This window comes from Balaenoptera physalus, assembly GCF_965194825.1.
Source record: "Balaenoptera physalus genome assembly, chromosome: 16".
NCBI classification, from domain to species: domain Eukaryota; kingdom Metazoa; phylum Chordata; class Mammalia; order Artiodactyla; family Balaenopteridae; genus Balaenoptera; species Balaenoptera physalus.
In genome coordinates this window covers 593575-618958 of record NC_138898.1, presented here as the reverse complement: position 1 = coordinate 618958, position 25384 = coordinate 593575, and the positions used below count along the sequence as shown (strand labels likewise).

The 25384-nt window shown below is 55.5% G+C and overlaps 1 protein-coding gene across 7 annotated transcripts; it reads right to left on the bottom strand.

The window, feature by feature from the left end:
* Positions 1 to 363: 363 nt before the first annotated feature.
* Positions 364 to 25384, bottom strand: GMEB2 (glucocorticoid modulatory element binding protein 2). Of its 7 annotated transcripts, none has more exons than XM_082429424.1 (12): positions 25121 to 25255; positions 24140 to 24200; positions 23102 to 23311; positions 16309 to 16473; positions 15843 to 15940; positions 15164 to 15291; positions 9125 to 9228; positions 6433 to 6590; positions 4528 to 4599; positions 3991 to 4128; positions 3571 to 3693; positions 364 to 3049 (listed from the first exon to the last, which is right to left on the bottom strand). In XM_082429424.1, the coding sequence occupies exons 4-12, from the start codon at positions 16437 to 16439 to the stop codon at positions 2391 to 2393; spliced, it is 1611 nt and encodes a 536-aa protein (XP_082285550.1). In that variant the 5' UTR covers positions 16440 to 16473; positions 23102 to 23311; positions 24140 to 24200; positions 25121 to 25255; the 3' UTR covers positions 364 to 2390. The 7 variants fall into 7 exon arrangements, with proteins under 7 accessions (XP_082285550.1, XP_082285552.1, XP_082285549.1 ...); XM_082429426.1 differs by lacking the exon at positions 25121 to 25255 and adding an exon at positions 24656 to 24910; XM_082429423.1 differs by lacking the exon at positions 23102 to 23311.

Sequence of the window (25384 nt, the reverse complement as noted above, 5' to 3'; positions counted from 1 at the left end):
CTACCACGTGGACGGGTCATCAGGCCGTGGCCCATCGGCGCGGCAGCCCACGCTTGATTCCAGGACCCAGAGGCCTCACCGCTGCCCGTGATCAGCTAAGCCCCACCACCCTCACGAGTGAGAGAACGCAGAGCACAGCCCACTGGCCGTGGTCTGCTGGTCACGGTGACTCCAAGCAAGTCCACTGCACACGGGGGAGGTCGAAGAAGGCCAGCCGCTCGACCTCAGGGCAGCAGAAGGGCCGTGGGCCCCCGGACCACCCTCTCCAGAGCAGGCTGGGGAGCGGGCAGGCACCGCCCCCAGGGGGCGCGCTCCATGTCACCCACCCACTCACAGCCTTTCATCACCAGACACACACACAAGTTATGAAAAACGTTTTTATTTTAAATCAAAGTACCAAGCAGATACTTGCAAAACAACATACAAAGTAGAACTCAGACGCCTCCCTTCCCCAGGCTGCCTCCGAGCCCCACAGATGCGGTCCTGCCTTCCCAGACGCCCGGCCGAGACAGCCTCCACGCGCCCGGCGGGTGGAAGGGGGAAGCGGCGGGTGGCCACAGCGAGATGGCCCAACCCCACAGCGGGCTGAGGTTTCCTGGAGGACAGTGGGCCCCTCCCCACACCCCGGGCTCAGGGCCCGCCAGGCGCCGGTGTCTGCAGGAGCAGCTGTCGGTGGCTTCCGTCCGTGTGGCTCTGAAACCAACTTTCCTCCCGGTGCCACGTGGCCCGCGGGCGGGGCGGCTTCCGAGAGGCGGCAGGTCTGACCGGAGAGGCTCCAAGCACAAGACACCCAGTTTCACGAGCGACACGTGCTGATGCGGTCTGAGCCGGACTCGGGACAGGCCGGGGCGCCTGGTCCACGGGCTCACACCGCGCGCGCATCAGAGACGCGCCTGGAAGAGGAGCACGTAGCGAACAAGGAAGTGACATCGCGCTGAGACCAGCAGGCCCGAGACGGCGGCCAACCAGACACACCAGAAACAAAACAGCCTCGGTGCTTGATGCGGGGCAAGGGCGCTGAGGCGGGGTCCGAGCCACCGGACAGACGGAAGGACGGATGGATGGATGGACGGAGCCCAGTTCCCTTCAAAGTGCGAGGCGGGCAGTGGTTCTCTCTGGGTCTCCACAGGTGACAGACAGGAGGCCCAGGTGCCCGTGGGGACCCTCTGCTGCAGTGGCTCAAGGCCTGCAGGAAGGCTCCTCCCTGGTCTTCCTCCTGAGTCCACGACCAGAAGGGCAGAGGGCCGGCTGGCCCACGGACATCCTTCCCGCGAGCATCTGGGTGCCCCCACCTCACCCAGCACTGGCCCCGAACGCCCTGGGGCACCAGTGTCGGCCGGTGGGGTGCAGCCCGCCTCCAGGAGGGGGCCCCACCAGCACGCTGAACACAGGGGATCACGAGCCCTGATCTGAGGCGCGTCCCAACTGGGAGTGAACCCTCCAGAGCCCCTGCTTGTTCTTTCCACGCACCCGCCTCAGGCCAAAGCCGCAGGGGACGCCCACCATCTCGCTCCCCTGGGGGCCTTCCCGACAGTCCCTGTGTACAAAACACTCTGGAACCCAGAACAGGTCGGGAAGCTAGGCACTCAGCGTTGTTTAGGTTGAAAACACTATAAACCTGACTCTTCCTAGAAGCCTACTAAGGAGTTCACTTAAAAATACCCCCAGAGCATGTGCAATGGCCCCTGAGCCCCTGAGCACCTGCCAGGCAGGAGTGGGGGCGGGGTGCCCCCCCCCTGCCCCGGCCTGTGCTGCTCAGGCCCCTCGGCCCCTCTGGCCAGGCAGGTGCCCCGGGGTCTTCACCCCGACCCCTGGGTGCCCTGCAGCCCCACCTGAGCCACCTGCAGACCTGCAGCACCACTGATGCCTGTTCCAGAGCTGGGAGAACAGGGTGCTGGCCACACTAAACCTACAGAAAACTGTGGGAAGAAACCAAATCCATAGGATCCACGGGTTTCCACACTTGGGGACAGTTCCCAAGACATGTGTTAGTAACGGCCTACCCCAGCCGGCGGGCCGAGGCCCTGCTCCCTGCCCTGCTTCTGCTGCCAGCTGCACCTGGGCCCCCTCGGCCTCCCCGACCTGGCTCCTGACCAAGGCCCCACATGTAAACAGTATTAATAAGCAACAGATGGAAAAATATATTTCCCGAGAAGACAGGGGAGGAGGCTCAGAAGCCGGGGACCCGAGTCTCAGGCTGCTGCCGCGCCCTCTCCGCTCCGCTCCCTCCTCTCCTCTCCGCTCCGCTCCGTCTGTTTTGGCGTTTCCTCTCTTTGGTTCAGCAGCCCCGCGGGGCCCGCCGGGCGCCAGCGCTGTGCTCCCGGCCAGCCACAGCCTGAGGAGAGGCGGCCAGCCCTGTGCCCACGAGGGGCCTCGCCCCCCGCCGACGGCTACTTGTGCTCGTGGCCCTCCGCCATGGCGGCCACCTCGATGGTGGCCGTGTGCTCCTCGGGTCCCGGGGCGGCCACAGCGCTCTCAACGGCCCCCGTGGGCACCGTCACGATGGTGCTGCCCCCGGGCGACACCTGGGCCACGTTCTGCAGGGTGGGGCCCAGGCCGGGCAGGGCCAGCAGCTGCAGCGGGCTCACCACCTTGACCACAGTGCTGCCGTCCTGCATGGCGGCTGTGCTCAGGACCGTGAGGCTGGACGCGTCCGGGTGGATCTCCACCGTGCTGGGGAAGGTGGTGCCCGAGGAGGCCAGCACCGTGTAGCCCCCAAGCAGCGGTGAAGCGGGGGAGCTTGCCGGAGCAGCCTGGGGCATGGCCTTGCCCAGCATGGGGGAGGGCAGGGTGGACACCACTTTGCCCAGCGGCACGCCGGTGAGCTGGGAGACGGGTACGCCGGGGGTCAGGGCGATCTGGGCGGACTGGGCGAGCACCTGCGAGGCGATGGCGGCCGGCCCGGACGTGGCCCTGGCGAGCCGGGGCCGCTTCACGGGGGGTGGCAGGGAGACTGGCGTCAGCGTCATGAGCACGTTGCTGAGGTGCTGCGACTTGTGCTTGAGCTCCTTGGCCCGACGGCGGTGCTCGTCACACTGCTGCTCCAGCGCTGCGGGGACGGGGACAGGGACAGGGCGTGACCGCGGGGCACAGCGGCACCCACGACCTGCCCGGAGCAGGGCCTGCGCTGACTTGGGGCCTGACCCTCGTGTCCTCACGGCGACGCTCTGTCCTGTCCCCCCACGGCCCTTGCAGTGACACTCTCTGTGGGGCCTGCTCTGATGGGGACCCACCACTCCGAGGAAGAAAAAGAGTCATCCTGAGCAGCTGCCTTGCGCTGCCCGACGTGGGGACAGCCCTTCCCTGCTCTCTGTACTGTGTTCCAATCATCCTAGCGCTCGCAGGAAAGTTGCCTTGGTGACGTATTAAGATAAGGAGGGCACAGCGCATAAGCAGCCTGTCTCACGCGTGGCCACAGGCACCTCCCCAGGAAGGCGCCACCTCACAGGCGAACCGTGGGGCTGAGGGTGAATTTACGGGAAGTCTGGCTGGGGTCATGTCGGTGTCACCGACCCCGTGCCTCCGCAGCTCCCGCGCAGCTGTGGGGGTCACAGCGCAAGGCCAGCGTACCTGCCAGGTCGCGGGCGTACTGCTCCCGAGAGCGGTCCATCTGGCACTTGTGGCTGGCCAGCACCTTCTTCACGAGGTCCAGCATGCCGAAGTTCTGCACGATGTTGTTGAGGAGGACGGCGTCTACAAGGGCAGGGCGAGCACACGGTGAGAACGGGCCAGCTCACAGCAAGGTCTGGTGAGATGAGGGACTGGGCCCAGCAGGTTCCTGGTTCCCGGGCTCAACTTTGTCCCCGTGGCAAGGAGGGACCTGGTGGGAGCAGGCTAACTGCCCACCCCCGCCAATGCTGCTGGGCTCAGCTCGGAACCGGAAGGGGCAGGCTGCACCCACGGGCGTCCTGAAGCCGCCCACCACCGCCACCACCACGAGCAGGAAGAGGCCTCCGGGCCCACAGACCAGGGTAGGGAAAGACCGCTCACCTCGGAGCTGCAGGGGAGGGTCCTGGACCCGCTGCTGCAGGCCCTTCATGGTCTCCACCAGCTCCTGGTGGAACTCCTGTATGACCTCGTCCAGCAGGCCTGCGTCCTTCAGCCCTCTCCAGAAGGCAAACGTGTCATCTGTGAGGGAAGGAGAGGCTCAGAGATGGGGAGTCCTGCACAGGCAGCCCCACCGCCGGTTCCACCCACACGAAGGAGCAAAGAACTGCCAGGAGGACATGGCTCTGAGGGTCAGCAGTGTCCCCCACAACCATATGCGGAAGTCCAGTGGGTCGGCCCTGCACTTCCTGCAAGAGGACGCCCAGCGGTCCGCAAAGGCGAAGCCCGCCGCAGATCGCAGCCCCGCCCAAACGCACCCCCTCGGTGAAAAGCCGAGGGAAGGCCCCGCCCCCACCCTGAGAAGCCCAGGAAGGCCCCGCCTCCCCACCTTGACAAGCCATGGGAAGGCCCCGCCCCCCCACCTTGACAAGCCCCAGGAAGGCCCCACCCCCGCCGTGAGAGGCCCAGGAAGGCCCGCACCTCCGACGGCTGTGGTCCAGTCCCCAGGGTCCTCACAAGTCTCAATGGTGATGGTGGCAGGAGCCCCGTTCACTGCAACCAAGAGGAGCCCAGTGAGCCTCGCCTGCGACAGGCCAGCATCCCACCCACCCCCCACCCCCCACCCCAGCTCTGACTCGCCGCCCCCACCCGCATTTTCACACAATTGACTGAGGTGCACGAGCACAACAGAGCACACACGTGCCTTGCGTTCTAAATTCACTGTTAAACATGTACAAAGAAGGAGCTGGAACATGCCTCCTCGAACCTGTCCACGTGTCCTCAACTTTCTGCTGTCCTTGTCGCGGTCACGAGCTTCTACAGCCTGCTGGCCAGGGGCCACAGGCCAGCCTTCCTGCCTGGCCTGCTCTTGGGGTCTCTGTCTCACTGACACCAAGCGTCCATCTCAGCAGCTACCATGTTTCCATTTTTGTAAATCAGAAGCGGGACTTTGAGAGATGCAAGCCACCCAAGCTGGTTCACCTCTGACTCTAGTGCCTGCAGAATCCTGGACCCAGTTTGGATTTGGCCATTTGGGGCTTAGAAACAAGCCTGGAAACCTAACCTCTGGGTAAGCCTTCCGACCTCACGCCGGCCTCTTCCACATCTGACAAAGACGTCGTGCTGGGGATGTTAGATGCCTGAAATAGCTCTTTCTTAGTCTGGGCTGATACAGAGCTTTTAACTCCACGAGAGGCAACTCAGGTGTTCTGAGGACTCTGGCTGAAGAGACCACCACGGAGGTGAGTTTAAGCAAAGCGACAGACCATCCAAGCCACCCAGGGACAACAGACTTCTAAGAGCTAAATCCCAAACCCCACGTGGCCTTTACCGGACACGGCACTCTGACTGGAGCGTCAGCGCCCGGAGTCTTCCTGGAGATCTGTCACTGCGGCCGCCTTTCACAAGGCAGAACAGAGAGTCTGGACCCAGTGACCCGGAGGAGGCCCTGTTCCCACGGAAGCCACCGGCCCACCAGGAGTGCTGTCTCCCTGTGTCTCCTGGGGGCGGGGGCCTTGCCGTGACCCAGCCCCTCCCACGCTGTGTAGTGCAGTCCCAGGGCCAGCCCTGACTGCCGGCAGCCTGCGCGTTCCTAGAGCTCCTGGGAGGGACTCCCAACTGGGCCGGCTGCCAGCCCGTGCAGGTAGGGTGCAGGGACTCATTCGGGGTGAACCCCAGGACCTCACTTTGCCCCCGAGCCTCCCTCTCCATCCTCCCAAGTACAGGGCAAGGCCCCTCGACCAACCACCGTCTGGTCAGCCATGAGGACAGTCCCTGGCCCCACGGCAGCAGGCCCAGACTGACCTGTGGAGCAACCACTTAGGGACAATGCAATTCCCGTCACAGGGAAGGTAGCGCCACCAAGTTACCAACGGGCACCATGAACAGGGAACTTGGGACCAGATTTCATGCTAACTTGTTTTAAAAAGAATCTCTGTATTCAAAAATCTGGAAAGAATTCCAGGAAATGTTTAGTCCTTCTACCAGTTAGAGCAACAGATGCCAACACAGAACATCATAAACACACCAACAAATCTCAAGTTGCAGGGAAGTGCACGAGCCGGAACCAAGTGCCACGGGGAGCGGCCCCAGGGCAAGGACAGATGGCAGACCAGGCGTGTGGGGCGCTCCCTGATCTGGTCAAAGCTGGGGGTGGGCACTGGACGTTTGCTCTGTTATTGTTCATACGAATCATTGTATTTTATAATAAAAATGGCTTAAAAAGAGGAAGTACTTCAGTCTTCCCTGTGGATGGAAGAGCAATTCAGCTAGACTTCCTCGGTGAGGGAGGAGTCGGTGGCTGCTGACCCCTGGGGCCTAGAAGGGACAGCTGAGCGGACAGGGGGCCCCGCTTGTGGCCGGCAGCAGAGGTGGCCCAGCACGTACCGTCGGCCGTGGCGGGCGTGAGCGGGATGTACTCGGCAGGCGTGGGGCTGCCCAGGGACGCGCGGGCCCCCGAGAGGTCGATCTTGGTGCTGCGGCAGGTGTTGGAGCAGACCCTGTCATGCTGGTAGAAGTCCAGCTCCCCAGAGTCCATGATCTTCCTGCACAGAGGAGGGCGGGGTGTCAGCCGCAGAAGGCCTGCCCCGGGGCGGGCCCAGAGTGGTGTGTCTGCGGAGGCGGGCTCCACCGGGGCTCCCGGGCCGGCCTCTCCAACACCCCAGCATAGCTCTCTCAGCTGGCGTGGGGACGCCTGCGTGTGGCTCTGTCCACAGGAAGGGCGACCACGGTGGCTGGTGCCCCCAGGGAGGTGGCTGGTGCCCCCAGGGAGGTGGCTGTCCAGAGGTGCCGGCCAGCTCTGAGGGGCTGGGCCTCTCCGAGACGCTCCGCTGCCCGCCAGCCCCGCAGGGGGACTCAGGGCCAAAAGGGGTGCTGACGGCGGCACACCCGCCTGGTGCGTGGCCCAAAAAGCGAGACCCTCCAGAAGCACCAACAGCACCAGCGCCTCCGGATTCTCGCTGTGTCACCTCCCAGCCTCAGTTTTACCAGGAAGGCACCACATGTACCCTGCCTGCTGGGACACCCCCCAGGCCCTCCTCTCTGGCCTCTCCCAGAGGTCCTGGACTTCAGTTCGCTGCATCTCGACTGGCCTGCCTCAACCCGCGAAAGGATCGGACGGCTCTGGGGCTGCCGCCCACCTCGGCCTTGGGGCAGCGTGAACGCGCTGGCTCCGGGGAGTGCAGCAGATGGCACCTCCCGGCAGTGCTCTTCCAATGAAACGGTCACAGCCGCACCACCAAGATACTCACGCCCGGCGGCAGGTGGGGCTGAGAGAGGAAAGAGCTGGGTTGATGGGAGGGTGCAAAGCTGCTCCGGGGGAAGGAAGGGGCTCCCCAGGGAGAGTGGCAGGGCTCCCACGGGCTGCGGGCACCCAGGGCAGCAGACACGCCCAAGGGCAGCAAGAAGCCGCCTCTCCCGGGAACAAACACAGGAAGGAGAGGGGCCCCTTCAGCAGCAAAGCAACCAGATCCCGCCACTCTGGACACCATGAAAAACCATGGCTGTCTCTGGACAGACATGCAGCAGGGGCCACTTCAGAGGGGCAAGCCATTACCACCAAAGCAGGAAATGTTAAAACGTGGAAATTAGGCATTAACGTTCCTGGGGGTATAAACGCAAAAGCCTAGTCTGTCCTCAGCCTTCTTGGAAGGGGTATCACCCTTCCCGTTTCACAGGTGGAAGGGAGGAGCTCAGAGCCACCCGTGACAGGCCACAGCCACCAGGGCGGCTGGTGGAACGGGCACCGCAGAGGGCCCTACGGGAGAGTCTGAGCAGGACACTCCAGACCCTCGACATTCTAGGACCTGATGTCGGTGTGAAGTAGCGAAGAGCCGGCCTGAAGCTTCCCACCAATTCCTACTTAATTTCAAAGGGAAGACGAAGTGTACAGGGAGAAAGGTGAGCGGACGCCTCACCAAGACCCCGCCACCGACAAGGGCAGCAATGGGGCACAGGCCAGCAGGACTGACTCTAAAAACAGGAAAGTCGGGGCTCTAGGCCAAGACCCCCTGAAAGCGTCAACGCCACGACTGTCACGAGGTCACAGGAACAGTCCAGCTTGGAGGAGACCAATGCCGCCAGTGAACACAAGCAGTCCGGACAGGACCCCTGCCGGCGGACTGGCCTCCGGAAAGGACAACGTCTGCACAGCTGGACAGACTAACGCACAGCAGCTTAAAGAAGCGCAGGCTCTCAACAGGGACCCGAGTCTGGGGTGATGGCGGGAGGCACACGGGGGTAGGTGCTGCCTCAGGAGGAAGAAGGCTGGCCTGGCCGCTGTCCTGACGCGCAGACAGCTTCACAGCCGGTGTCTTCCTGGTGACACAGTCACAGGTGCCTCGGTAAGGGACTGGTGGTGATCAAACCAAGACAGAAAGGGCTTCCCTGGGGGTGCAGTGGTTGGGAATCCGCCTGCCAATGCAGGGGACACGGGTTCAAGCCCTGGTCCAGGAAGATCCCACATGCCACAGAGCAACTAAGCCCGTGCACCACAACTACTGAGCCTGCGCTCTAGAGCCTACGAGCCACAACTATTGAGCCCGCAAGCCGCAACTACTGAGCCCACGCTCCACAACTACTGAAGCCCGCACCACTCCTAGAGCCCGTGCTCCGCAACAAGAGAAGCCACCACAATGAGAAGCCCACGCACCGCAACGAAGAGTAGCCCCGGCTCGCCGCAACTAGAGAAAGCCCGCATGCAGCAACAAAGACCCAACGCAGCCAAAAACAATAAATAAAATAAATAAATTAATTTTTAAAAAAACAAAACAAAAACAAGACAGAAACCCCTGCAAGTCTGACAGGGTCACGTGCTGGCAGGGGTGTGGGCGGCCCAGCCCCGGGGACGCTGTCCACAATCCTCATGCAGAAAATGCCCCTCATCTTCAAAAAGCAAAACCCAAAGAGAAAGCAGTGGCCACGGTGCCCCCGGACAGAGGGTCGCCGGCCCATCCCTACCCAGTCCCTCCCGCCGGTCCCCCGCCCCAACCTGGCTCCGGCCCCGCCCCATCCGGTCTCCGGCCCCGCCCCCGCTCCCCGCCCCATCCTCTCTCCGGCCCCGCCCCTCGCCCCCGCCCACCTGAGCATGATGCCGTTCATGCGGATGGCTCGCTTCCAGTCCTTCAGCGTGGACTTGCCGGCCAGGTGCACAAACTCCTTGGGGCTGATGACATGCTCATCGTACTGCGAGGGGAGAGCAGAGCAAAATCAGGACAGAGCCTCCCCACCGCCCTTCCCTCCCGCCTGACACCTCCGCCCCCCAGAGCTGGCCTGGGAAAGGGGGTGGACGGCAGGGCAGATGTGGTGGAGCCGCGGGCCGGCTCTCAAGCTGACACTCAGGACTCAGGAAGGAACCGCCACGTGAGAGCCCGACCCTCGTGCACAGGGCCTGGAGCGGGGAGCTGGCCTCCTCCTGCCCCAGCGGGTAGTCAGACACTGGCCCCCAGCGGGGAGGGAGCTAAGTGCTCGGCGCTTCCCCCCAACCACACACCCAATGCCTGGGACCCAAGGACCCCACACCACTCAGAAAGGCACAGCGCTCTCTCCCTCCCTCCAGACAGCAACTGGCAAACCTCCTTACACATAACTTATTCCACAAATAATGTACACATATATCACAGCAAGTAACAGGAGACACAGTGCACAGGGTCAGCTGTGAATGTCCCTTCAGCCGGCCTGGCCCACCCCTAACGGCACCCTTCACGGCCCAGGAGCACATGTCCACTTCAAAGTCAGGGAACTGACCCCCTCCTCACAGGTCTGCTAGTTTCCCCCAACAGTGGCCTGAGAAGGTAAAGTATCCTATTCAGTCTTATTAAACAAGCAATTACTGGAACCAAAGAACCAACATAAAACTACATTTACTTAGAAAACAAAGGACTTCCCTGGTGGCGCAGAGGTTAAGAATCCGCCTGCCAGTGCAGGGGACGCGGGTTCGAGCCCTGGTCCGGGAAGATCCCAAGTGCCGTGGAGCAACTAAGTCAGTGCACAGCAACTACTGAGCCTGCGCTCTAGAGCCTGTGAGCCATAACTACTGAGCCCACGTGCCACAACTGCTGAGCCCACATGCCACAACTACTGAAGCCCATGCCTCTAGAGCCCGTGCTCAGCAACAAGAAAAGCCACCGCAGTGAGAAGCCCCTGCACCTCAATGAAGAGTAGCCCCCGCTCTCTGCAACTACAGAAAGCCCGCACAAAGCTTTATTTTAAAAAAAGAAAAAAAAGAAAAAACAAGCAGGCTGGGGATGGATAAGTCACTGGTCTCAGCAGAGGCAGAAACGAAAGCTCCAACTGTGGCCTGGATGCACAGCTGGGCCCCGGCCAGGGTGCGGGCCGTCCCAGGCGTCCCCTTCCCAGGGTGTCCCCTTCCCGGGCGGCTGCCTCTCGGGCGCCCTGCAGTCTGTGCCAGCTTGGGCCCAGGTTACCATGCCACTGGAGCAAAAGCACCTCAACTCAGCCGCACGTGCCTTGTAGCGTTCCACAGACACTCATATTCCACAAATTGGAGGTTCGGGACAACCCTGTTTTGAGCAAGGCTATCGGCGCCGCTTTTCAACAGCAGTTGCTCACTTCAGGTCTGTGTGACACTTTCTGGTAATTCTCGCAATATTTCAAACTTTTTCGTTATTACTATAGTTGTTACAGTGATGTGTGAGCAGTGATCTTTGATGTTACTACTGCCACTCCAAAAGCTCAGATGATGGCTAGCATTTTTTAGCAATAAACTACTTTCAAGTTAAGGTACGTACATAGTTTTTAAACACACTGCTATGACACCATTAACAGAGTACAGTCTAGTGTAAATGTTATTTTTATATGTGTGAGGAAAACAGTGTGTGTGACTCTTCTTATTGCAACATGGGCTTTACTGAGGCGGTCTGGAACTGAACCTGCAGCGTCTCCGAGGTCTGCCTGTATCTCCAGCGCACTTGGTCGCGGCAAACACCACCAGCCTGGGAAGCCCCTCTTGATGGGAGCAGCTGTCCTAATTGCCTGAGCCCTGCACTGTTTCTCTCTGAGTCAGGAAGCCACTTCATCCCCTCAGTCAGCTGGTCGGGAGCCAGGCCTGAGCCCGGGCAGACAGGCAGAGTCAGAGTCGGAGGACCTCGCTGGCCGCTGCCCGAGCCCAGGAAGTCCACACTGGGCCCGGCCTCTGCCCCCACTACGTGACACCCTCTCTGGCCATCACCTCTGGCCCTGCCCGCACCCGGACACTGCAGCACCACCTGCCGGCCTGTCTCTCCCTTGCATCTTGCGTGCCCCCCCCATCCCGCCTCCCTCTGGGGGACCAGGCTCTCCTCTGCTGGTTGGGCAGGTGTGCCCACTGTCAGGGTGGGCCAGCTGACCCCACTCACAGCCCTCCGACCGTCCCACCACAGAGCATGCGGAGCCTCCTGGGACACGCACTAGCGCTGCAGAGCCCATCACCGTAGACTCACCCACCTCCTCCGCTCTCCACGCCTCCCGCCACCTAAAAGCTCCTCTCTGGAACCACTTTCCCTCTGCCTGAAATCATTTCTTAGAATACCTTTAGTTACGACTTGCTGGTGGCAAACACAGTTTTGCCTGAAAATGTCTTTGTTTCCCCTAATTTCTGAAGACGACGTCACCGTGTGCAGCTTTCCTCTCCTGGCACAAGGAGACCCGCGCTGCGCCGGTCGCCCGGCTCCTGGGGAGCCCTTAGAGCTCAGCTGCCAGGGGGGTCTTGCTCCACTGCTCTCGTTATTCCATCTCTTTTGCTTCTAACTTTTAATTTTGCTGTGATTTCAACCTTACAAAATAACTGCAGGTACAGTACACAGAGCCCCAGCGGCCCCTTCCCCAGCCTCACTCTCCACACAGGGCCCATCTCTAAACACTCGCGGGGTAGCCGCCCTGAGTCCTTCACACCTATTTCCTGAGAACAAGGTTCCTACATAACCACGCACAGCTCTCAAGATCAGGAAACTACCATTAATGTATTATTATCTGATCCACAGGCAGTATTCCAATTTCACAAACTGTCCCAATAACGGCCTTTGTGGCAACTTTTCTCTGATGCAGGACACGGCCTGACTTCGCGCTGCACTGACCACTGCGTCTTGCCTCCTTGACCCAGAGCAGCTCCTCAGCCCGATGGTGTCTTCCTGACCTCAACATCTGTGAAGCATGCAGGTCAGTGTTTTTGTAGACAAAAATTGTGTCCCTCAGTTTTTGTCTGACGTTTTCCCGAGTAGAGTCAGGTTGTGGGTTTTTGTCGGAAATGCCACAGAATCCCTGCCGGATCCCCCTCCTCATCAGGAGGCTGGGATGAAGGCTGGTCCCAATACTGATGGCCAAATGTCATCACATTTAGGGAGTGATCTGCAGGCTTCCCCCTGCCGTTCCTGCTTTGCCTCTGTAAGCGGAACCTCAATGATGGGGGTACCTGGAGACCCAACTGTCCCTCATCCAGCTTCTCCTGACTAGTTTCAGCACCCCCTTGTGGCACTCTGGCTCCAGCACCCCTTCTACATTTGTTAGTTGGTGTAAGAGTTTAACCTCTCCCTTGTGTCAATGTAAATAAATAACATGAAATATACTGCAATAAATATGGGCCCATAGAGTCTTGTTTTTACTTGAATCATAATCCATGACTATCATTCATTATTCTGATGCTAAAGTGTCCCAGGAGCCAGTGGAAGGTCCTTTGTGCTGGCACCTATGTAGATTTTGAAATGTGGTTGGTTTCCTCTTATTCATTCAGTTTAGGATCTGTTAAGTCTCTTGAACTGTGGGCTGCTATCTTTCCTTGGTTATGAAAGTTCTCAGACGCTCTCTCCTCTCAGAATTCAGATAGATGCATTAGACTTTCTTGTGCTTCCATTTTCCCTCATGACATTTTGGGGGATGATTGTCTGGATAACTTCTTCACTTCTATCTTCCATTTCACTAATTATCTCTTCAACTGTGTCTAATCTGCTGTAAAATCCATCCACTGAAGTGTTCAATTTTAATACTTTATTTATTTATTTTATTTATTTATTTATGACTGTGTTGGGTCTCTTAGTTTCCGTGTGAGGGCTTTCTCTAGTTGCGGCAAGTGGGGGCCACTCTTCATCGCAGTGCGGGGGCCGCTCTTCATCGCGGTGCGCGACCCTTTCGCTATCGCGGCCCCTCCCGTTGCGGGGCACAGGCTCCAGACGCGCAGGCTCAGTAGTTGTGGCTCACGGGCCTAGTTGCTCCACGGCATGTGGGATCTTCCCAGACCAGGGCTCGAACCCGTGTCCCCTGCATTAGCAGGCCGATTCTCAACCACTGCGCCACCAGGGAAGCCCAAGTGTTCAATTTTAATTGTTTTTCACTTCTAGTTTGTTTTTTTTTAAAAAATATTTATTTACTTGATTGCACCGGGTCTTAGTTGTGGGAGGTGGGCTCCTTAGTTGCAGCTCACGGGCTCCTGAGTTGTGGCATGTGAACTCTTAGTTGCAGCATGCATGTGGGATCTAGTTCCCTGACCAGGGATCAAACCAGGGCCCCCTGCATTGGGAGTCTTATCCACTGTGCCACCAGGGAAGTCCCTGTAGCTTCTTGCTGTTGTTGTTTTTAATTAATTAATTAAATTTTTTTTTTTTTTTTGGCTGTGTTGGGTCTTCATTGTTGTGCGCGGGCTTTCTCTAGTTGCGGCGAGCAGGGGTTACTCTTCGTTGTGGTGCATGGGCTTCTCATTGTGGTGGCTTCTCTTGTTGCGGAGCATGGGCTCTAGGCACACGGGCTTCAGTAGTTGTGACACGCAGGCTCAGTAGTTGTGGCTCACGGGCTCTAGAGCACAGGCTCAGTAGTTGTAGCACATGGGCTTAGTTGCTCCACGGCATGTGGGATCTTCCCGGACCAGGGCTCGAACCCATGTCCCCTGCATTGGCAGGCAGATTCTTAACCACTGCGCCACCAGGGAAGCCCTCTTTTATTTCTTGAAGTAAATTAAACATAATTATTTTATATTCTGTGTCTCAAAATTCCAACCTGCAGCATTTGTGGGTCTGATTCTGCTGTCTGTGGTTTCTGTGTGCACTCATTCAGGTGCTTTATTTCCTGTGTGCTCAGTGTTTTGTTTTGTTTTGTTTTACTGTGAGCTGCTCCTTTTCTTGGAACTTTGTCTGCCAAAATTACTTGAAACCTGAGATAAAGATGAGTTCTACCAAAAAGGATTGTTCATTTGCTTTTGTCAGATTCCTGGGGGAGCTGCCAGCCAGGAACAACCTACGACTAAGCTCTTAGCTAAAGGTGTTCACACTATACAGGCCACATGTGAGTCCTCAAGAGGGTTCTCTCTTCCACCCGGTGCTAAGACATGAGACAGGAGTTTTCCGTGTCCTGGCGGATAGAGGGGACGGGGAGTATGTGATTAGCATACTCTCTAACCCCCAACACTGAGGGTAGAGACCTCTGGAAGTAGCGGCATCACAGGGACAATCTCTGCCCGCAACAACACACCCAAGTTGGGAGCCCTGGGCTTCACCTTCTCATCACCAGCCCCATGAGGCTGAGAAAACCAGTGTCAGGCAAAGGCTCTCAGACAAAAGCCGGGGTTGGTGCTTGGCCTCCCTCTATAATCCACCTTTATTCAGGCCCTGGGCATGACTATTTCCTCCTCTTTTGCCAGCTTAAGGAGGCATCTAGAAGATGCGTTACGAAAATATCTTAAGTGGCATTTTTGGCTGTTTTCAGCACAAGGTGACTCTGGGTACCTAAACTACCGTGTTGCAGAAAGAGCAGACCTCCCCCCTCCATCTTACGCATGGCTGCCAATGAGTCTTCGCAAAGCATCCCTCTCGTTCAACCTGCCCAGCAGAGTCACTGCCAATCCCAATGTCAGCAGAGCTGCCTTCCCAGCCTCTCTCCACAGCTTTGCTCCAGGAACAGAGAATCTCTGTCCTGAGGCTCTCCGTGTGCCCCAGCAACAATCCTGTCTGTCCCTGAAGGTTCCTTCCTTCTCCTCTGCTCTCCCAAGCACGGGATTTCTGCCTTCTGAACTGCCCCCCACAGGTCACACCCCCTGCCGTAGGGGTCTTCTTTTGTTTGCTTCACAGCTGCGGTACTGGGGGCCCCTCCCTGCAGCCCGGCACGCAGGCCTGTGCTCTGGTTGCATCAGAACCCTCACCTGAACACACTTCACATTGATGCCGGGGCACACAAACTTCCTCCAGATCAGGTTGGCTCTGCTGTCCCCGCAGGTGATGGGGTACACGATCTCGGCCTCCAGGCTCTCCTCCTCTTCAGCCATCTTCACTTCTCACCAGGTGTGTCGACAGGGAAAGGGGCAACATAGAAAATCAGTTATAACTTCTCCAAAGCACTTCCTGCAAAAGCACATTAACTACCAACCTAGAAACCAGAAACTGAAATGCAGGAGGGACTGAGGCAGGACCAAGGTGGGCGGGGACATTTCTCATCAGCCCGAAGTAAAGGGCCACTGAAGGAAACAAACTTTACCCGGCACAGTTCCAGAGAAAACCTATTCCTAACATTCGGAAGGGCTCTGAGGCCTTCAGTGTTAGGCAACAGGAAAAGACCAAAGGTGATAAATCATCTTCACTGCCACTCACTGACAGCTACACTAAGTAGAACCGCAAAACCAAGCTCTCCCCGCCAGCCGCAGGCCAAGGCCACACCTGGAGACCCTGGAGCCAGGGCCTCTGTGGCTCCACCTCTGAAGAAGCGCCCACAGGAGAGCCTCGGCAACCTCTGACTGGCCCCCTGCTGATGGGAGGACCGTCCCCTCGGAAAAGCCACCTCCAGAGCTGCCTGCGGGCGCTGCCGCGAGAAGGCAGGCTCCCTACCTAACACGGCCTCCTTGAGCTGCGAGGACGCTGTGAACGCGGCTGCAGCAGCCGCCGCGGCGTTTTCCGTCTCCATGTTACCCTCCGTCAGGTCACTCCTGGGAACAGAGGAGAGGAGAGAGGAGACATTAACACCCCCAACGACAGCCAGCCTCGTGCTCTGCTGCCATCCCTGCCCGACTTTCCAGTCCAGCCCGAGGTCACGGCGCGGCGGGCTCAGGGCCATGCGGTCCGTCACCGCGCTGCTGACCCCACAGGCGTTGCTCCTCGGCTTCCCTTGGAAAACCCAGTTCCTAACTGGCCCTACTGTGCTCTTGTCAGAGGAGAAGTTACCGTGCGCTTAGGGACACGAAGCTGTGACCTTGGTGGCGGGAGAAGAGTCAGGGAAGCGTTACTCGCTCCTGGCCGGGTGGCGGCTCCGCGTCCCCTGGCGCCCCCTGCCCCCAGGCCGGGTGCCCATCCTCACCCGTGCGGGGTCAGGTTGGTGGTGACCAGCACGGTCTTCACCTCCTCCACGCCACTGCCATCCGCCGCCGTGTCGGGCGTCGTCACCACCACCACCTCCTCCATGTGGACGCTCACATCGGGGGTGGCCATGGCTCAGCGGACAGGAGGCGCCAGGGCACCGGGCCTGCAGGGCAACAGGGGGGCACAGGGTCTGCACGGGGACCTCGCTACCTTCTGACAGAAGCCATGCAAGAGAAGGGCTCTTCCAGGGCCTGGGGCTCTGGCAAGGATGGAGTGAGCACTGAGAGAGGAAGCCCTGGAAGAACCTCGGAGCCATGACAGGCCTGAAAGCCCAGTGGTCACCTGCGGGGGACGGGGAAGGAACCAGGATGTGGGCAGACGCCTCTGGAGGTGGGTCCCACGCCCTGAACTCAGGGCTGTGCACAGAAAGCCCGCGGAGGGACTTCCCTGGCAGTCCAGTGGTTAAGACTCTGCGCTTCTACTGCAGAAGGCATGGGTTCGATCCCTGGTCGGGGGAACTAAGATCCCGCATGCTGCAGCACGACCCAAAAATAAACAAAAGAAAGCCCTCGGAGATGAATCCTGTCTTTGGTCTGGGAGACCCTCCCAGGCATTATTTTGTCTTTGCTGGCTCTGCCCTCCAGCAAGCCCCAGGCCCTCTAAACTCCATGACGGTCACGGCCAGGCAGGCACCGAAAACTCCGGGGACCCAGAGGCACCCCACTGCTCTCCTGCTCTCCATCCTCTGGCGCTTGGCTCAGGGCAGACCAGGTACTGATGCATCGCAGCACGGAGGACACGTAAGAGACCTGGCTTTTAGCCAAAGCACAAGGAAGGGGGTTCTGGGGGTCAGAGAGTATGCAGGAGACTGCGGAGAGGAGGGAGGCGGAAAGGGCTTGCCCCCAGCTGTGTGCAAAGGCCTGGGTCACTCCTCACCTGTCCGTGTGTGGACCTGATCCTAAATGGCAAACCAAAGCTTTCGAGGACCGACCTCCAGGGTCGACCCCCACCCAGGTCTCAGAGTGGCCTTGGGTGGCACCTATGGGACAGATCCAGAGAACACTGCACAGGCTGGAAGGCTGAACTGATTCAGGGCCACGCCTGCCCACAGAGGGGGCTCAGAACCCGCAACCCAGGTCCATTTCCTGCTACAACAAAACGCTCCATCCTCCACGGGGTTTAAACAAGAGCCAGAATCTCACAACACAATATTCAAAGTATCCAGAATGTGATCCAGAATTATCTAACACACAAAGAACCAGGAAAGTCTGACCAATTCTCAAGGGAAAAATTACCCAAGAGAAGCCCAGTCCAAGGCGACCACTGGAATCCACAGTGACCTCAGAGCTGCGGGCGCTCCTGCTTCACAAGTGGAGCACTTCACAAGTGGAGTCCTTGAAAGGGCTGCCGCCGGAAGTGACGTCACAGCCAAGCGGAAATTTGAAAATTAAAAAATATAATAACAAATAAAAAAATCCACCAGGTGGGCTCAATATCAGAATGGAGATGAGAGAGGAAAGAGATACAGCAATGAAAATAAAGATAGGTCAGTACAAACGATCTAATCTGAACAACAGAAAGAAGATGGAAAAACAAAATGAACCGAGCTTCAGGGAATGCAGAACAATATAAAAAGCTGGCCATCTGTATCACCAGAGTCCCAGAAGGAAAGAAGAAAAAAGTGTGATGCTAAAAAAACTCTGAAAAAATAATAGCTGAACACTTCCCAAATGTAGTGAAAAATACAAACTTACATATTCAAGAAGCTCAACAAACCTCAAACAGGATAAACTCAAAGAAATCTACGCCCAGAACATAATCAAACTGCCGAAAACTAACGACAACGTAAGAACATTCCAAAAGCAGCAGATAAAAAGGTATGTATTTCCACATGAGAACAACAATTTGAAGGCCTGTGGGACTCTCTCCTCAGAACCACAGAGCCCGAGGCAGGGACATTCTTAACATGCTGAAAGAAAAGAGCCTCAGCCCAGGATTCTACAACAGTGAGAAGATCCTTTAGAAATGAAGGCACAATAAAGACATTTTCAGATAAAGGAAAATTAAGAGAACTGGCCACAATCAGACCTAATGCAGTACTTCAGACAGAAGGAAATTACAGCAGAGGGAAGCCTGGAACTTCAGGAATGAAGGAAGGCAACCAAAATGGTAAATATCTGGATAAACACAATAAATGACTGTTCCCTTCAGTTCTTTAGGCATGTCTGACAGCTGAAAGCAAACATTCAACACTGCTGGTGGGACTCAATGTGCGCAAACATAGACCACCTACAGCTTCACAGGGGACGGTGCCAGGGCCTACATGGTGGTCCCGCTTCTATATCCCTCTGAAGGGGGAGAACACTGTTCTAAGCAGACAGAAAAATCAAGTCTTTCAAAATGAGAATGCGTGAGCAAGCTGCGTATTCCACGTCATGACCTCTGGAAGGCCATCCAGAGACAAAAGAAGTGAGGTACAAAGCCACAGAAAGACACGGCGGGGACTTCCCTGGTGGCACAGTGGTTAAGAATCCGCCTGCCAATGCAGGGGACACGGGTTCGAGCCCTGGTCCGGGAAGATCCCACATGCCATGGAGCAGCTAAGCCCGTGCACCACAACTACTGAGCCCGCGTGCCACAACTACTGAAGCCCGCGTGCCTAGAGCCCGTGCTCCGCAACAAGAGAAGCCACCGCAATGAGAAGCCCGTGCACCACAACGAAGAGTAGCCCCTGCTCCCCATAACTAGAGAAAGCCCACGCGTAGCAACAAAGACCCAACGCAGCCATAAATAAATAAATTTATTTATTTATTACAAAAAAAAACACATGGCAGACCCTTAAATGCACACTGTGAAGTGACAGAAGCCAGCCTGAAGAGACCAGTGGTTGCCAGAGGGTTGGGGGGTGGGCAGGAGGATGAACAGGCGAAGCACAGAGGATGTTTAGGGCAGTGAAACTACTCTGCGTGATACCGTCATGGTGGGTCTGCACCATCACGCATTTGTCAAAACCCACGGGATGTACAACACCGAGAGGGCACCCCAAGGTAAACTATGGACTTCGGATGGTTCTGATGTGTCAATGCAGGTTCATCCTTCGTAAAAAAACGTACCCTTCTGTTGAGTGATTTCATTAATGGGGGAAGCCATGCACGTGTAGGGGCAGGGAGTACATGGGAAGTCTCTAGAACTCTTTCTCTATTTTGTTGGAAACCTAAAAGTGCTCTGAAAACTTAAGTCTTAATTAAAAAATATAAAAATAAAACATACATTGTACAACACCAAAAGTGAACCCCAAGGTAAACTATAGACTCTGGTTGATGACGGGTCAACTGGGGTTTGTGATTGTAACAAACATACTACTCTGGTGAGCACGTTAGTGCTGAGGGAGGCTGGGAAGGGGGGGTACATGGGAACGCTGGGGGCTCCTGCTCAACTGTGCTGTGAACATAAACCTGCCCCAAAATGAAGTATGTACATTACAATACAACGAATAGAGAATATAGTGGAAAATGCAAAGACAAGCTACAGGTGGAAGAAAATGCTTGCAAATCGCATGTCTGGCAAAGAAGCTGCATGCAGAACATACAAAGAACTCAGCAACAGCAACACAATTTAAAAGCAGGCAGAAGTGGAGCCTTCCCTGCTGGTCCAGTGGTTAAGAATCCGCCTTCCAATTCAGGGGACGCGGGTTTGAGCCCTGGTCAGGGAACTTAGGATCCCACATGCCGTAGAGCAACTAAGCCTGCACGACGCAACAAAGACCCGACGCAGCCAAATAAACAAATACATTTTTTTTTAAATAAATAAATAAAAGTAGGCGGAAGGTTTGAACAGACACTTCACCAAAACAGAAGTCCAAATAAGCACACAGAGGGACTTCCTTGGTGGTCCAGTGGTTAAGACTCTGCACTCCCAGTGCAGGGGGCCTGGGTTTGATCCCTGGTCAGGGAACTAGATCCCGCATGCCGCAACTAAAGGAGCCCACATGCCACAACTAAGACCCAGTGCAGCCAAATAAGTAAATAAATAAATATTAAAAGAAAAAACAGTAAACACATAGAAAGATGCTTGACATCAGTAACCCACAGGAAAATGCAAACTAAAACCATAACGACACGACCACACCTATTAGAACAACTTAAAAAGCACCAACACAAAGCTGACGATACAAAGACGGTGAGGATGTGGAGAACGGGAATGCTCACGCCCAGCTGCTTGGTGCAGCCACTCTGAAAAGGGTCTGGACGTTTCTCAAAGGTTACATGTACTCTTATCACATGACCCAGCAACCCCACTCCTAAGTATCTGCCCCACAGAGACGAAGACTGGGGTTTCTTTAAAAACCCGTACACACAATTTTATGACAGCTTTATTCGTAACTGTCAGAAACTGGAAACAACTCAAATGACCTTCAGTAGGTGAAAAGAGAAACAAACCATACAAAAGAATACTACTCAGCAATAAAAATAAGTAAATAAATAAGCTACTGGATACGTGCAACAACCTGGATGATCTCCAGAGAATCATGCTGAGTGGGCTACACACGCAGACCCTGGAGGTATCAGCCACCACAACAGAGTGAATGTCACAATAAAGTGAGGCACGTGACATTTTTCGTTTCTCAGTGCATATAAAAGTTATATTTACACTATATTATAGTCTATTATGTGTACAATAGCATTATGCCTAAAAACGACATACATATCTTAATGAAAAAATAATTTATTGCTAAAAAATACTAACCACCATCTGAACCCTCAGTCTTAGTAGTAACATCAAAGATCACAGATCACAGATCACTGTAACAAACATATTAATAACGCAAGAGTTTCGAAAATTCCGAGAACTACCAAAATGTGACACAGAGACCCAAAGTGAACAAATGCTGTTGGAAAAATGGCGCTGATAGACTTGCGCGATTCAAGGTTGTCACGAGCCTTCAATTTGTAAAAAATACAGTATCTGCGAAGCACAAAAAGTGAAGCCCAATAAAACAAGGTGGGCCTGTAGACTGTATGAGTCCACTTACATGACATTTTGGGAAAGACGAAGCTCTAGTGACAGAGAACAAATCACTGGTGCCAGGGACTGGGGGAGGGGGATGCGGCATGAAAGGACAGCACAAGGGGGATTCTGGGGGTGACGGGATTGCTCTGTATTCCAGTCACGGGGGCAGCTATACGATGAATCTATACAGGTGTTAAACGCATAGAACTGTACACCAAACAACCATAAAAGTTTACCATTTGCGAATCTTTTAAAAAAATTAAATGGGCCAAAAAAAATGCTACTGTATCCTGGCATATATGGCGAACTGATTTTTGACAAGGGTGCCAAGACCATTCAATGGGGAACGGGGGCGGTCTCATCCGTACGTGGAGCTGGGACAACTGGACATCTGCAGACCACAGACAAAAATTTACATAAAACGGATCAAAGACCCAAACATAAGAGCAAATACTGTAAAACGCTTAGAAGAAAACACAGGGGAAAATCTTCCTGACACTGGATTTGGCAAAGATTTCTTTTTCTTTTTCTTTCTTTTGTTTTTTTTTTGGCCGCACAGGCACAGCTTGTGGGATTTTAGTTTCCTGCCCAGGGATGGAACCCAGGCCCTCGGCAGGGAGAGCGCAGAGTCCTAACCACTGGGCCATCAGGGAGTTCCCTGGCAATGATTTCTTGAATATGACACCAAAAGCACAGGCAACAAAAGAAAAAACAGGTAAATTAGACTCCGTTAAAATTAAAAACTATTGTGCATGAAAGGACACTCTCAGGAGACTGAAAAGGCAACCTACACACTGGAAGAAAGTGCCTGCAAAGCATGTGTCTGCCAAGGGATTCACATCCAGGATACAGCTCAACAAGAACAAAACAACTTAAACCATGGGCAAAGGACTCAGAGTAGACATTTCTCCAAAGGAAATATGCAAATAACCTGTAAGCCATTGAAAAGATGTCCAGCATCCCTAATCACTAGGGAAATGCACACAACAACCACAAGGAGATACCACTTCACACCCATCAGGATGGTCATTATAAACAAACAAACAGAAAGTACATGTGGTCAGGATGTGGAGAAACTGGAACCACCGTGCACCATTAGCAGACAAGCAAAACGGTGAAGCCGTTCTGGAAAGCAGTCTGGCAGTTCCTCAAAAAGCTACACGCAGGGGGGCTTCCCTGGCAGTCCAGCAGTTAAGACTCCGCGGTTCCACTGCAGGGGGCACGGGTTCAATCCCTGGTTGGGGAACTAAGATCCCGCAAGCCGCACATCGGCCAAAAAAAAAGACCACTTTAAAATCGCCCTTAAAGTAACGTTGCTCCGTGGTGCTTGGCTCTCACCGAGGTACCGCTGCTTTCACCGGGTGGACTCCAAGGGGGCCGGAAAGCCACGCTTGAGCTCAAAGCTGCAGAAAGGCAGGGACCCACCCTATGGGCGGCTGTCCTCACCCCCACATCTCAAAACCGCTAAGCAGTGGGAACACACAAACCGAATTCCTGCCTCTCCAACATCAAGTTTTCAAAATTCTTCTTTCCCAATTAACCTTGAGGTAAAGAAGATAGGAGGAAGTGTTTCTAAAGTAGCATTCTTGGGCATAAATATACAAAAACAGGACAAAAATGTGAGTGTGCAGTCAGTACACTGGATTCAGATCTGACTTTCCATGTCTTCCAAATAAACACAAATATTTTCCTTTGATAAAAATACCACTAGAAACATAGCAGAGGTCACAAAGCAGTGGCCCACAGACACAACTTTTTTTTTTTAATATTTATTTATTTACCTTGGCTGCGCAGGGTCTTAGTTGCAGCATGCCGGATCTTCGTTGCGGCATGCGGGATCTTTAGTTGCGGCATGCAAACTCTTAGTTGCAGCATTCATGCAGGATCTAGTTCCCTGACCAGGGATCGAACCCAGGCCCCCTGCATTGGGAGCGCAGAGTCTTACCCACTGGACCACCAGAGAAGTCCCAGCACAATTTCTTTGATTCTCACTGTGTTTCAAAATTTTTAATTAGTTGCCAGCTTTTTCAAATTTTACAGGGTTCACATTCTAAAAATCCAGATTTCTGGCTTCTCTTGAAAAATGTCACAAGAATTCATCCCTGGAGGTGGTCCCTCTAGTCCTGCATTTCCTTGTGAATCTGGGCTTCCTGGCCCTGCCCTCCTGGGGGGCGAGGGGGGCGCAATGCACTAGCTGCCCAGTCTCGACCACACCCTGCGTCACACCCAGCCAGGACGCACTGGGCTCTTAAGTGTATGATGTATATGTACAAATCCCCGCCCCCCCCGTCCAGTATGTCTTCCCAAAGTTTTATACTTCCTACAAAGAAATAATTTTTGAACAGTCTGCTTAATTTATCTTGTTACATTTGGAATTTATTTAATCCATTTGGTTTTACCCTAAACGGACTGACCCACACTGTTGTACACTGTTGGTGGGAATGTAAACTGGTGCAGCCACTATGAAAACAGTACCCAGGCTCCTCAAAAGACTAAAAATAGAACTACCATATGTTCAGCAACCCCACTTCTGGGTGTATATCCGAAGGAAAACAAATCAGGATACCCAAGAGACACCTGCACCCCATGTTCACTGCAGCGTTATTTACAATAGCCAAGATGTGGAAGCAACCTAAATGTCCACGATCAGATGAATGAATAAAAATTTGGTATACACATACAATGAAATATAACTTAGCCTTAAAAAAAAAAAAAAAAAGGAAATTCTGCCATTTGTGACAACGTGGATGAATGTAGAGAACATCATTCTAAGGGAAATAAGCCAGACACAGGACAAAATACTACATGCTACCACTTACATGAGGAATCTATAATAATCAAACGCAGAGAAGCAGACAGTGGAATGGTGGTTGCCAGGAGCTGGTGGAGGAGGAATGGGACACATCAAAAAGTACAAAGCTTCAGTTATGCGAAATGACTAAGTCCTAGAGGTCTAAGGTACAGCATAGAGCCTATGGTTAACAATATCGTGCTGTATACTTAAAATTTTGCTAGTTAAGCGTTCTTATCACAAACTAATGAGAGCGGGAATAAACTTCTGGAGGTGACTGACAGGTTAATGGCATAGACTGTAGTTTTATGGGTGCACACTTAACTCATCAAGTTATATACTTCAATTATGCACAGATTTTTGTAAGTTAAAAAAGACTCATGTAACTGAAACTGTATTTGCAGTGTTAGCAAAGAAAGAAAACGTTGATTCACTGGAAGAGTCGCTCGACTACATGAATTATAAAGTTAACCAAATATGTAACAGGCAATGGACCCATATTGATTGGTTCCTACAACGGGGTTCAAGCAGATACGGGTCTCACCAAAGGGTTGCACGCACGCGGCCCCCACGGGAAAGGGGGGGCCATCCACCAGGCCCCCACGAGAGGGGGTGTATCCACAAGGTCCCCAAGGGAGAGGGGCATCCGCGCGGCGCCCACGGGAAAGGGGAGATTAGCCACGCGGCCCCCAGGGGAGGCGAGAATTCACGCGGTCCCACGGGAAGGGGGGGGGGTACCCACGCGGCCCTCTCCACGCAGCCCCGCCCAGGGCCCTCCCCGGCGCCCGCCGCCCGCGGCCCGCCGCCTTCCGGCAACATGGAGGCCGCGCCGCCGCCGACGCGCCTGACGCGGGCCCTTGACGCCCGTGACGCCCGCCGCGCGCCGCCGCCCCTCCCCCGCTCCCCTCCCCCCGCCGTAACGTCCTGACGCTCCGCAGGGACCCCTGACTGGACGGCGGCGCGCGGCGGAGCGAGAGGCCTCGCCGCGGGGGGGGCGGCGGGCGCTTACCTGGGCCGCGGCCGGGCCTGCGCGGGCGCCAGCGGGCGGGCGGCGACGGCGGCGGCGGCTGCGGCGGCGGCGGCCGCGGGCTCCGCTCCTTGTTGGGGATTCGGCGGCGGCGGCGGCGGCGGCGGCCCGGGCGCGCGCTTCCTAGTGACGCAGGCGGCGGGGCCGCGCACGCACGGGCAAGGGCGAGCCCTGATATTTATTTGGCGCTCGGCCGGGAAGCGGGAGGTGCCGAGAAATAAGGCCCGGCTGGGCCCGACGCGCATG

Excerpts from the sequence above, each read along its gene's own strand:
- GMEB2 (XM_082429422.1), bottom strand. The coding sequence starts at position 25,383 with ATGCGCGTCGGGCCCAGCCGGGCCTTATTTCTCGGCACCTCCCGCTTC. Across the intron at positions 15,292-15,842 it reads GCTCAAGGAGGCCGTGTTAG|TGAAGATGGCTGAAGAGGAG; the intron begins GTAGGGAGCCTG and ends CCTGGTGAGAAG. Across the intron at positions 4,600-6,432 it reads CACGCCCGCCACGGCCGACG|TGAACGGGGCTCCTGCCACC; the intron begins GTACGTGCTGGG and ends TCTTGGTTGCAG.